At 39.4% G+C, this 14,001-nt stretch overlaps 1 protein-coding gene across 3 annotated transcripts in view; it reads right to left on the bottom strand.

Moving 5' to 3' along the window:
- Positions 1-713: 713 nt before the first annotated feature.
- The window catches only part of LOC138763749 (cystathionine gamma-lyase-like), a 109,781-nt gene continuing 96,493 nt past the window's right edge, over positions 714-14,001 (bottom strand). For all 3 annotated transcript variants that reach the window (XM_069938450.1, XM_069938451.1, XM_069938449.1), the window contains 4 exons: positions 12,235-12,356; positions 7,273-7,325; positions 2,261-2,399; positions 714-1,020 (listed from right to left, as the gene is read on the bottom strand). In XM_069938450.1, the coding sequence (XP_069794551.1) occupies positions 991-1,020; positions 2,261-2,399; positions 7,273-7,325; positions 12,235-12,356 (344 nt within the window). In that variant the 3' untranslated portion in view covers positions 714-990. The remainder of the gene's footprint in view (positions 1,021-2,260; positions 2,400-7,272; positions 7,326-12,234; positions 12,357-14,001) is intronic.

Genomic DNA, 14,001 nt, shown 5'->3' with positions numbered 1-14,001 from the left:
ATTTGGGGAAAAAAAAATGTCAAGTAGACTTGCATTGGAAAAATCCCAGTCCTTTGGTGACTATTATTATATTGAGCTCGAGTGCTACACAGTTCTAGCAGCCTGACTCAGTGTAATGGAGGATTAAAACCATGTACCCAGATGCTTTTTGCTTATGTGGAACTGTCGACACTGGGTCCACACGCAGTTTTGATTTTGATTTTGACTGACAAATGTTAGAAGGAGTAGGCGCATGATTAATTGTTTTTGGGGTATATAAGCCTGTGGTCCTGCTGCTGAAGTTCAGACTCTCCGAGGGGTGGGAACACCCCTTGTCAAGAAGGAAGAACAGCCAGAGTCCGAGCAACGTCCCGGTCGGGGGAGGTGGAGAAGCTGCTACCAGCGCCCTGACAACCTACTACAAGTGTGCAGTCGTTGCCTCGCTTCGGCAGTTGGGAGCAGTCCAAGCATTGATAAGTATAGTTGGGAAGGGCTTGCATATTGTAGTGTGAAATCAGCTTTTGAATTAGTAATAAACATTTGTATAAACTGAACTGCTCTCAGTGTGTGTGTCTATTTTCTTTCGGTAGCTCAAACACTGTGACCAATCTAAAATGAACAAAATGAGAGGTATAAGTTTACCCAAGACACTCAGGAGAAAATGATTTTGTGGGACAGTGGAAGACATGTTTTTATTCTAGGCTACTGCAAAAAATTACCAATGACTGCAACCATTTCACTTCATGAATATAGTTTATTAATTTCCCCCATCATTCAATATATTTTTTGTAAATGAATAGAAACAAAGCAACTGAGAAAACTTAATTTCAAAATGTACATTTTCTTTTCATCTGTACATACAAATAGATCAAAATGTCTTGAAAGGTTACAATTGAGTAATAAATCATGAAGCTTTTAATTGATTCAAATTTTTTGCTGCCACTCTTCTTTCCAGGTTTCTTCCCCTATCCAAGATATTCTCCCATCTTAATTATAAAGTGACTTGTTGCTTTATTTGGCAGGTACTACCACATTTGGATGCTGGAGAAGCAAATTTTTAAAAAAAGTAAGTGAAGTTTCTCTTTCAGTACATTTTGAAATCAAAACTACTTGCCTGGTTCTTCATGCAAATAGCTTCCAACTCAAGGGTAGAACTGAAGGGTAGGTGGTTCTAAAAGGGGATATGGGAGATTTTTTTCCTGGGCAAACATCAACAAGCTGACCAGGACATTAAAGTGTTGATCATTCAAAATATTACAAGATCTTGGAATCAGTAATACAGAACTCTTGAAATCTGCTACTTCTGTTAAAATCCAGGTGACAAAACTATTTCATACTACTTTGGAGGGCAAACAGACTATGTCCACCAAATAATTAAAATGTGGAATAGGCCAGTTGATTTGGATAATCCATATTGACACAATCTCCATGCAAGGAAATGGATTATTGCCACTTACCCATCCTATCCCCTTCATTCCCCTTAATTTTTCTGTCTAACATAATTTGACAACTGATGGGTGTCCAATGACTAAGCCTGGAAGTAAATTCCATAGGCTCTTCTAATGGTTTTGCATTTAATCTTCTGTCTGTAACTCTTGACTTCTCAACCATATTTATCTGTTCTGTTCCTTGGAAATCTTTAGACTTGCCGTAATCTGCATTGTTCTAACAAGATATAATTAATTTGAAAAGCTGTCTCTTTATTTGTGATTATTCACACAATACACTCTGTTAAATTGTTCCTTCTCTAACACTTTAATATCCCTTTGTGTTTATTCTTAATTGGACAGATTACATCAGAACATTATCATTTTCTATACAGCATATTCCAAAAGGGTTTGTTTTTTTTTTACAATTTATCATTTAATTTGTACTCCTAATCTATTTCAAGTATTAGTGTTTAACAAAAATAATGTTTTTGTGCTTCCTAACATGGCAATTAAAAATCCATTATAGCTGCCATTTGTCTTCAAATAAAGTACTTTTTTTTTGGAAATTCCATAACATTGTGACACTATTCTCCCTTGATTTGGGTCCAAAGCATTATGTTTGGGTTGAAGACCTTTCCAGCAAGGAATTTCTACAATTGGCCTTCCTAACTCAGTCTAGTTCACAAGAATGGAATGGATGATGGAAAAAGTCAGAAGAGAATGGAATCACACCAATTTCCATTAAACAGAAATGCCCGCACTTTCTACTTTTAATTATCGATGTTTTATCGTAAAGGTCAAATGCTTTGTGCACAAACAAACATCTAAAAGGAAAAATTTTGCTTTCTTACTGCAGCTTTTAGAGCTTGATGTATATCTTCAATGATATCTGTGATATCCTCCAAACCAACAGATAATCGGATTAGGGTATCACTTATCCCTAGTACCTTGCGTTCCTCCAGAGGGACAGAAGTGTGTGTCATAATTCCTCTAGGAGAAAATACAGTTAATTCATGTTGTGCTATTTTGTTAAGGATAAATTCAATCAAACAGAAGATAAAAGTAAAATTAACATTTAAAACAGCCAATTAAAATCTAATTGGAACCAGAGTACTTCTATGTACAACAATCATTGCTCTGTTTTCTTATGTGATCCAAGCTCAAGCAAGTTCTTGATCTGATTGGGATGAAACACCAAATACTGACCAAGAGTAGTTGTTAATGCTATCCATATCATAGCTGCACTGCTTGTACCTACCTAACTTGGGTCTGGTAACCAGGCTCTACCAAAAACTGATGTTCATTGTTATTATTATTCCGTCCTTTACCTACAACAGGCAATTTGATTTTGTTTTACTTTGGGAGGGAAGGAAAGCAAGACTGGGGGGGGGGGGGGGGGGGAGTGTGGAGAAGATTTTTCATAATCTATCATTTCCATAATTCTGATATTTGGAACACAAAATAAGCACTTACAACAAATTAAACATTGGGTAATGTAATTTGGTGATATCACTAGGTGGCTAGGACATGTCCTTACCAAATGAGTTATTTTCTTGAACTCCACAAGCAAGATCAGTTGTTATAAAGTAATTTGGAAAAGTGTAGTTATGCACAATTAAATGAGTCGTGGTGATTTTTAACAATATTTCTAATTGGCACAAGTGCACAGTATAAAACCACTGCCCGCTTAGCACCAAAAAGACAATTTCATGTGGCAAAAAGGGCGATTTGGGGAATATAAAAGCACTTTCAGCAGTTTTATAATGTCATGGAATGAAATGGGACAAAGAGAGGGGTGTCATGCTTGCCAAAATGGATTTATTTAGATGATTCCTCTTTCCCAGTTTGTTGGTCATAGCGATTAAGGCTGTGCACAAACTCATTTAATATCTTTCATATAATTTAACATTTTTAAAGCAGTTGATTTCTGACCTACAAGCTTTTGTTGATTATCCTCCAACTCTTCTATCAATTATTTAAAAAATTTAAATTACAACTAGTTATCAATGTCACTACCAAATAAATTCTTCCCATTCAATTTGTATAATGAAAGATCTGACTACACATCTAAATATCCTATCTCTACTAACAAAGGTCATGTAAACATAGAGGAAGGAGTACATGAGTTCAGTAACTGGCTACATCAGCAAGTGCTTTAAGGATGTCACCAAGATCAACTCCTTCACAACCAGAGCTAACCAGAAACCATGGTTGGATGCAGAGAACCGGGTACTTCTCAGAGCTCATGATGTTGCCTTCAGGACAGGAGACAAGGTGACACTAAGATCAGCCAGGGAAGAACTATCCCGTGCAATACAGAAGGGAAAGCATGGATATGTACAGAAGATCCATAGACAGCTATGTGATGCTGGCAACGCAAGGCACATGTGGGCAAGGGATCAAGATTATAACAGATCACAAAAAAATGCTTGAGTCAAAGACAATCTCCCTTCTAGACAGATTCACAGCTTCTATGCATGGATCAACAAGAACAGGCTGATGCCGAAGGAAGCTCCGTGTGCCCCAGATGAACGGGCCCACTGCAGAGCTGTGGCTGAGAGGAGATGAAACCTATCCAAGGTGAACCCACAGAAGGCAGCGGGACCAGACTCCTGATCAGGTACTGGGTGAGGTCCTTAGGGACATCTTCAACATATCACTGCAGCAATCCCCACAAATTTCAAGACGGTCACCATCAACCCGGTACCAAAGAGGGCAAAAGTAACAGGACTCGATGACTACTGCCCCTTGGTACTGACCTCCACCATTATGAAAAGTTATGATGAAAATTATTTGTCACTTGGATTCACCTCAGCAACGAATAAAGAGTCACCAGATTATCGTGTTATGCAGCAATGAAAACAAAATACAGAAACAAACTGGCATAAGGATACATCTAGCTAATATTGTAGCCAACATTAACATCTGTGAGGACAAGAAACAATTTCATTCATCTTGTAAATTAAAGGCAACAAATGATTTTAATGTGGAGAATGGTAGTTTATTTACTTTCTTGCTCTGCTTGAGTATATACCAAGTCTTTTGAACTGTAATTGACGATTGGGCTTCCTCGATTTCCAAGTGCTCCCCAAAAGAGTTCCGTGAGCTAAAAAGTTTGGGAACCTCTGCTGTAGAGCATTCGATTGGAGGTCAATCCACAGGATCATAAGAACAGCAAATCCACATGGTCTACCGGGATTGTTGCTTGAAGAGACCTCACAAAATGGTTGTGCACTCCTACCACCCTGCACATATTTCTCAGCTACTCCCATCGGGAAAGAGATACAACAGAGCCAGAACCACCAGATTGAGAAACGGCTTCTTCCCGCAGGCAGTGAGGCTACTGAACGACTGAATGAACTGCTCTTACAAACCCTCCGAGATTATCGAACAATATTTATTTAATTTTATATGCATACACTTATTGCACATGTATCTGTCCGAAGGCAGGGTTATGATGTGAAATATCACTTGCTGTTGCCTGGCCTGCTGAGTTTCTCAGTTTGTTTTTTTTCTTCCTCTAGTTTCCAGCATCTGTAGTCTCTTAAATCACCACCCCATCCTGCTTGGACTTGTTACATAGTCTTGAGAGCAGTTGTAAAATAACTTCATCTCTTTTATTCTACTACTGTCCCAGTTTTTGGCTCCCTCACTCTTAACTAAGAGCCTAGAATGTCATGCTGTCATTCTTGCCATTTTCAACCCTAATTTCAGTAATGGCCTCAAATGTTGACTCCTACAAGTTCGTTCATTGAACATTTCTTTAGCTTACTAGCAATAAAAAATTTGAAAAGTAAAATGTTTCTGATCTACCATCTCTCTCCCTCTGCAGATTTAATTTTAAATTTAGACATACAGCAACACAAGGCCCTTCGTACCACCCAAATACACCAATTGGATAACCCCATATGTTTTGAAGGGTGGGAAGAAACCAGAACACCCAAAAGAAACCCAAACAGAAATGGGTTACAGACAGCACTGGATCAAACCTGAGTTGCTGGCATTATAATAGTGTGGCGCTAACTGTGCACCCAAGCTGGTGAATATTTCTACTATTTTCTACTTCTTTTAAGATTTATAATGTTTTTAAATGATTTTTTAAACAATAATTTACTACATTCAATTCTGCCTAACCTTGCCTAAAGCTCTACCAGAATCCCAAGTTGTTGCAGACAACTTAGCATGGACAAGTGTGGCCGAAGAGCCTGGTTTTTTGATGTAAAACAACTAATCAGGGTATCAACCCAAAGCAACAACAGTCCATTTTGCTCTATGGATGCTGCTCAATCTGTTGCATTCCTTCAGCTGTTTGTTTTTGCTCTAGATTATCATCTCCCTTCCTAACCACTTTAAAAAAAAACTTCCTATCAAATATCAGGAATCTAAAAACCAATGCTGGAGCAACTCAGCGGGTGAAAGTGTCTTTTATACAGTATAGCAAAGATAAAAAATACATAATGGATTTTTTGTGCTTGATCAAGGTATGTACAAATGTTTTCAGGCATCCGAATAAAAAGACAAGGGGGGGAGGGTTCATGTTACCAAAGGCAGAATGTAATAGGTGAAGAAGGGAGAGAGGGGACAGCAGTAAGCAAGGGGAGGAGGGATGACTAGGTGAATAGAGAGGGAAAGGAGTGAAGAGCTGAAGGAAAGAAGTCAGGGGGGCGGAAGGGAGGAGAGAGGAAGGGAGAGCAGGTTTGCAGAAACCAGCAAAGTCAATGTTAATGCCATCCAGGTGGAGAGGGCCCTGACAGAAAATTAGGTGGTGTTCCTCCAATTTATGGGTGGTCTTGGTGGGATAGTATGTGAGGCCATGGATAGACATGTATGGGAGTAGGATGCAGAAGTGAAACAGTCAGCCACTGGAAGGTCCCTGTCACTGGAGAGAAGACTGCGCACAGGGCACTGGATGCAATAAATTAATCCTGTGGATACACAAGTGTTGCTTCACTTGAAAGGCCTGATTTGGGACTCGGACTGTAGTGAGGGGGGTGGCATCTTCTGCGGCCACAGGGGAAGGTACTGGGGGGCGATTTGGTAGGGAAGGATATGTGCATGAGGGAATGGCCAATGTGGAAGGCGGAGAGGGGAAGATGTGTCTGGTAATGGGATCCTAATGCAAATGCTGGAAATTGTTGGACACGGAAGATGATGGTGTGGTAGGTATGGACAAGGGGAATCTTGTGTTTGTTTCGTCTGGGGGAAGAGGGGGCCAGGGCAGATGACTGGGAAATGGAGAAGATGCAGATGAGGGCTGAGTTGATGATTTTCCATCTGGGTACTCTCCACTGAATAACATTAACATTGATTTTTTTTCCCCCAGTTTCTGCTAACTTGCTCTCTATTTCTCCCTCCCTTCCCCCTGTCTTCTTTCCCTCAGCTCTCCACACTTTCCCTCGCTATTCACCTAGCCATCTCTCCTCCTCTTGCTTACTGCTGTGCCTGCTCTCCATTCTCCACCGATTACCTCCTGCCTTTACTACCATGCTTCTCCCCCCATGCCTTCCCCTTACCTTTTCATTCAAATTCCTACTGATACTTTTCCATACCTTGATGAAGGGCTCAAGCCTGAAACGTCAGTTACAAACTTGTATCTTTGCTATATAAAAGACACTTTGACCTCCTGAGTTTCCCCTGCATTGTGTTTTTTACTTCAACCAGACTTTTGTGTTTTACTTCCAATCTATTTTATATATTTCTCCCCAATTTCCCTCTGCATATTTAAATTCCAATATTTGTTTATTGCATTAAAAGCTTTTTAAAATCATGCAAATTGAATTAAATGTACCTTTCCTAGCTCTATTGATTAAACTAAGGCTTGTTAGCTGTAGATACCTTAAGAATTGTAAGAAGAAAAACTTACGGATGCTCAGCAAGGCTTTCGTATCCTCCCAAACTCTCAGCAAGACAAAACAGCTAAAAAGAAAAATACAAGTTTTAAAAACTGAAATATGATTATTCTGCTCCAACATCTTGCACATCATATCTACTGTGAACAAAAAGCATCTAGATTTGACAAAGACTGCAGATGCTGGAACCTGAAGTTAAACACACTCTTACTAGAGGAACTCAGCAAGTCGAGCGGGGTGAAAAAGAAGTCAATGAGGAGCTGAAGCCCTTTATTGACAAGGGAGAAACCATGGGGGGAAGGGTTGAACACGGGCCGCATGAGGGATTGGTAAACTAGGCAGAGGTGAATCGAGACAGACTCAGGCAGCAGATTGACAGATTTCAGACTAAGGGAGAGACCAGCAAGGGGTTGTGGAAATGGTGATTAGAAGACACTGGGTTGTAGTGTTGGAATCTTAATGAAAGAGAAAGTTAAAATGGTGGCATAATGAGGCCTGATGGAACAGGTTTTTAGGGGGGGTTGGAACCCAAGAAAGGGACACTAGAATGGGTAGAGGAAAGGTGACCAAAAAATAAGGTGATGGGGAGAGCAGAGGGAGTACAGACCAAGCTGGAACTTACTACATGAAATTAGAAAATTCTACGTATACTGCGAAGGCAGAGTATGAAGTGCTGTTCCTCTAGTTCAGGGGTTCCCAACCTGGGGTACATGTATCCCCAATGGTACATTTGCACTTTTCAGGGGGCACATTGGGTCTGAGAGTATAACCACTATTGTACAATACATGGTGTAGTAATCTGCAGTCAGATTGCATAATGTCGTGTTTTTTTTAAATCCTTAATTAAAATGCCCAAGGAGTATAAAGGAACAGAAAGATTGGGAACCCCTGCTCTAGTTTACGTTGGGACTCTATGGCAATGGAGATGGCCTAGCACAGATAGGCATCTGCCACTCTGACTTTGTAAGTCATATTTCACCTCTATCCCAACTTCTTGTCCTCTTCATTCCCATCTCTCCAGTCTTGATAAACAGCTTTGGTATATTGACCATTCTTTTTCTCTCTAGACCATTCCTTGACGATTGGAGTTCCTCTAACGGTGTGTTTTAACTGAGCTAGATTCTCTTTTTCAATGTTTTTTTTTAAACATTAAGCTTTTTCATGAGTTCTTAAGAAATGAATCTGTTTCTGCAAATAGTCAAATGTCCAAAATAATGGTAATTTTTAAAAATATTTTTTTATTTTTCACACTGTGAACCATATCAACCAAAATATGTATAAACATTTCTCATCAAATCTACACAGTGGTCTTTTCTTCCCTTTCCCCCCCCCCAACCTTCCCTCCCCTCCATCAACCTCCCTACAATACCCATAAATATTCAACATATACAATAAAACCATAAAACAATATTTTCACACAAAGGAAAACAAACAAGAAAAATGCATCATCTATTCATTACACACTGAATCCAGTTGTTTTGTTTTCTTATCATTTTCATTCTCAGTTTAGGGGATGGAGGAGGCAGGCAAGCTCTCTCTGCTATGTTCCATGTACGGTTCCCAAACTTGCTCAAACATTGTGACTTTATTTTTAAAATTATATGTTATTTTTTTTCCAATGGAACACATCCATTCATCTCCATGCATCACTGTTGCACACTCATGCTCTCCTCCATTTTTGACACCATACATCCCTTTGCCATCACCAAGGCCATCATAATGAATTTTTTTTTTGCACTTAATTTAAGGCCCAACTCTCTAATTCTTATGTTACTTAAAAGATATACCCCTGGTTTTTTTTGGTATGTTATTTTTTGTAATTTTATTCAGTGTCTGATTTAATTCTTCCCAAAACGTTCTTGCATACATCTCTTTTTCACCTCCATCCCCCTTTTCATCTCTTAGTTTTCTCTTATTACACTTAATGTACGACAACACATTTAAGGCAAAGTACCCCCACAATTCCCACATCCACACCCCAAATGTTCCCCCCTCTCTGAGTTGCCCCATACCCCTTGCCAGGCAACCACAACTCTCCTATTCATTTGGGTTACGATCTTGTGCGCAGCATCAACTGATTTTGCAGTGACGGTTATTCCCCCTCCACCCAGCACCCCCCCAGAAAACACTTTTGTTTTAACACATATAACAAACCTTCCATCTTCTTTCTCCCCCCCCCCCTTACTCCCTTCCTTCCCTTCTCTTTTCCCTCTTTAGTTCTTTACATATACATTGTTTTTACATCTTTATATATACTTTATTGCCGTTCTTCATTCTTGTTACATCTCTTCATCTGTCCTGCAAATGTTCTGAAAATTCTTGCGCTTTTTCTGGATCCGAGAACAGTGTGTTTTGCTCCCCAGGTATAAATATTTTAAGCACAGCTAGATGTCTTAATATGAATTTGTAACTTTTTTTCCATAAAGTTGATTTTGCTGTATTAAATTCCTTCCTCCTCTTTAAGAGTTCAAAACTTGTGTCTGGGTAGAAAAATATTTTTTGACCCTTGTATTCCAATGGTTATCTTCACTAATTTTATTTCTTGCCTGTTCCAGTATATTTTCTCTTGTTGTATATCTCAAAAATTTACTAAGATGGATCTTAGTTTTTGATGTGCCTGTGGTTTCAGAGCTAATGCTCTGTGTGCCCTTTCTATTTCCACTTCTTCCTGCATTTCTGTCGATCCCAGGACTTTCGGGATCCATCCTTTTATAAATTCCTTCAGTTCTGTGCCATCTTTACCCTCCTTCAGGCCCACTATTTTTATGTTGTTTCGCCTACTATAATTTTCCAACATATCAATTTTATGAGATAACAACTCTTGTGTCTTTAATTTTTTGTCACTTTCTTCCAATTTTTCTCAAGTCGTTTACTTCCATTTCTACAGCCGTTTCCCACTCTTCCACGTTCTCTACTCTTTTCCATTCTGTCATTACTAGTTCTAACCTTCGCATTTTATCTTGTTCTTTTCATCTTTCTTTTAATTGCATTAAACTCCAATGATAACCTTTCTTTTAGTGATCTCATTTGTTCTTCACAAGACTATCTATACTCTGTTCATCAGTTTTACCTTTTATTTCTCTGTAAAAATCTTGGTCGTCGTCTTCCTCTTCTTCTGTGACTGTACCTGTGTTTGTATCTTCTCCTGATGAGCTGCTTGTATCTCTCAGCTGCTCGGTCTGTGACAGCCCACTCCTCTGCTGAGCACTCCTCCCGCCGGTGTCCTCTTTCTCCTCTGATTGCGCACTGTGCGCGCACGATTTCTCACGCATGCGCCGTTTCACACTTTTGTTTGGCTCCAAGAGCCATTTTTGTAGTGCACCGGCTGGTGGGTCGCGACTCTGCGGGGCAGGTACTGACCTCGAGGGTCGGGCGCTCCTCGTCACCACAGCGTCCTGTTCCTTCCTGCAGGTAAGGCCTTCTTTCTTCTTCTCCGGCGACTTTTTTTCCAGCTGTTCTTTCTTTCTCCTTCTTGGAGGCCATCTTCTTTCTCTTCTCTGTATCTTTATCTTCTATTTCTTGTACTTTATTTCTTTTTCCTGACTTTATTTTTCTATTTTCCTGGAGAGGGCTGGCTTTCCCAACCGGCCACTACTCCATCACGTGACTCCCAAATAATGGTAATTTTGAGATCTATTTGAGTAATACATTTCCAAGTCATGACTGAGAGAGAGTGTGAAATACTGACAGTGCTGTTTGAACTCTCTCTTTTGTATTGTTTTTCAAAAAGGTTGCTGGAATGAAAGAGGTTCACATAAGTGCTGATGTATTGGTGCATAGTTGCCATAGCCTAGTGGTAAAGAAGAGAATGTTCAAGTTGGAGGACAGCCTGCCAGAGTTGGCCATTTTATTCTGAATGGTAGAGATCCTTGGATATTTTTCCAGCTGCACTCAAGCTGGCAATGAAAGAGATGCCACGATCTCTGGATGTGTGGTCTATAAATGTGCTTACATTATGGTCACGATAGTGTTTAAGAGTCGTTTAAGACGGCTTAAAACAAAAAAAACCTATCACTTGCTTAAATCTTAAATTTAGACATGCAGAATGGTTACAAGCCCCTTCGGCCCTTAAGCCCATGCCGCACAATTACACCCAATAGACCAACAACCTGGTAGGGTTTTGAAGGGTGGGAGGAAACCAGAGCATCTGGAGGTAACGTAGGCAGACATGGGGAGAATGTACTTATTCCTTACAGATGGTGCTGGATTTGAATCTGGGTTACTGGTGCTATAACAGCATTTTTTTTAAGACATGCAGCTGGTTACAGGCCATTTTGGCCCACGAGTCCATGCTACCCAATTATCCTACACCCCGATATGCTTCAAACGGTGGGAGGAAACCAGAGTCCCTTGGAGAAACCCACACAGACACGGGGAGAACATACAAACTCCTTACAGGCAGCACAGGATTCAAACACTGGTCCCGATTGCTGGTGTAAAGGCATTGTGCTAGCCACTAGCCCAATCATTTTAAATGAAGTCAAAGTTCTTGGCTGAAGATGGCCCTAAAATGTAATTGTTCATTGCTTTTTCGCAGGGTAACAATAGCAAGCTTCTTTATAAGGTGAGCGGAGGAAAATTTACAGGAAAAGCAAGTTTTCTTTTCAGAGAATGGCGAGTGCCTGGAATGCATTGGAAGGTGAGGGAGGTAGTGGTGGAGGCTAGAAAAATGATAGTTAAAAGTCCTTTCAATAGGCATGCAAGTAAAATAGTGTTATGGGTGTGATTAGGTGGTTATGTAACAGCTTTATGTAGGTCAGCATCACATCATGGGCTGAATGGCCTGTACTGTGTTGAAATATCCTATGCTTTTCCTTAATGACCAGATAGACAATGGCAGTTTACCCTCGACCACAAGCTAAATGCAAGTTTACAAAGCAATATTTTAAAGATCAAAAAGAAACATATCAATATTTTGTCTACTTGTCCAACATAAACAACCAAAATTTAGTTTAAAATGTTTCAACAGTACTTACTTTTAGGTTTTCAAGGAATTTCTTGGCATTATCCAGATTTCCTTTAATTAAGAATGAAATCATGCCTGAAGTCCCAGTGCACTGCTGCTTTGTCAGCTGATATTGTGGATGAGAAGGAAGACCTGACAGGAACATATTTAATAAAATTGTGAAGCACCTTGAAAAATGTATAAGGAAACTCTTCCATTCACCCAAATACTTTAGAATGAACAAATTTTGTGCGGCTTTTGAATATAAGATGCTGCAGTTTTAGAAATATTACAATATACCTCTTGTTATGGATTTATTTTAGATAGTTTCTATTCAATGACACCAAACCCACATGCACCAGCAAGAATTGGTTTTTTTTTAAACCTGTTACGATAAATAATCTGGCACACTTGGATCCTTGGTTTAATTAGACTTAGATTTTCTGGATGTTATTTCTATTAATGCCCCAACAGATGTAATTCCCTTCAAGATGTTGTAACAGCACGTACAATGTTACACAGAATGACGACAAATTTTCCTGTGAACCAGGTTAGTTCAAAGTGAACATAGAAATAAAAACTGAAAGGGTGCAGAGAAAATGTGGTCTTGGTGAGTTAAAAGGAAAATGGGAACCAGGGCTCCAATAAATGGAAAGGTTGTGTGACAACCATTTTCCGATGAGCCAAATGTCAAACAATCAAAATTTCCACAGTAGATTCGCAGATTATAATTTTTGAAATGTAAAATGGATTGGTCATTCCAATACAAATGCTTTTATATGAATACTATAGAGTGAAACATACAAAAGTCACGTTCCAACAGAGCCAAAGTTTCTGCAAAAACACCTGTACGAACTAGAGCAGTGAGGAAAAAGTATTAGGAAGGAGTAATCACAACACAAGAGTTTATGAGATAAAAAATTGATCCAAAAGTTGGGTCCTCCATTTAAACAAAAGAAAATTAATAATGTACAAGGAATGATTGGCTCTGCTACATTGGGGAGCTTTAGTCAAAGACCTACTGGTAGACATGCATGGAATAAATTCAGAAAATGCTCCTTTCTGATGCAAAAACACAAAAGGAAAAGCCACTTCAAGGCATATGAAAGGACAGTACTAGATCTAGAAAGGTTCCATTCAAACTTGCTGGAAGCAGCAACATACCCATGTTTAAAAAAAAGAGGACCTGGAGCATAAACTTGTTAGGAACAAAAAGCACACATTTCAAAGCCTCTACAAAGACAATGAAAGCAATTGAAAAGAAAAGACTAACTCAAGGTCACAAAGGAGCCAAATCTAAAAACTGAACTACATTTTTAGCAAAATGATTGGGATACAAAAAGTACACAGCAGCAAAAAAAAAGCAAAATGGAAAAAAAATCACTCTGTATATGAGTAATACAAATTAAATTTTAAATTTATAAAAAGCACATTAACAGGCCATTTTGGCCTATGAGCTCGTGCCACCTAATTATACCCGAATGACCTGCACCCCGGTACGTTTTTGAACAGTGGGAGGAAACTGGAGCCCCTGGGGAAAACCCATGCAGATTTGGGGAAAATAAACTCTTTACGGACAGCGTGAGATTCAAAGCCTGATCCCAATCACTGGTACTGTAAAGGCATTGTGCTAACTGCTACACCAACTGTACCATTATGCTCCATTTACATAATTGTTTTCTGAGCATCTGCAACCTCAACTAAGCTTTCATTATTGAATGGTACACTTGCTCCAATGTGTCCACACCAATTCTCCAGTTTCACAACTCTACCTCAACCCACTTCTTTGTAGCCTTGC

This window comes from Narcine bancroftii, chromosome 5 (genome assembly GCF_036971445.1).
Source record: "Narcine bancroftii isolate sNarBan1 chromosome 5, sNarBan1.hap1, whole genome shotgun sequence".
NCBI lineage: Eukaryota > Metazoa > Chordata > Chondrichthyes > Torpediniformes > Narcinidae > Narcine > Narcine bancroftii.
The sequence above is the reverse complement of the archived record's forward strand: the minus strand, read 5'-3'. Positions and strand labels throughout refer to the sequence as shown.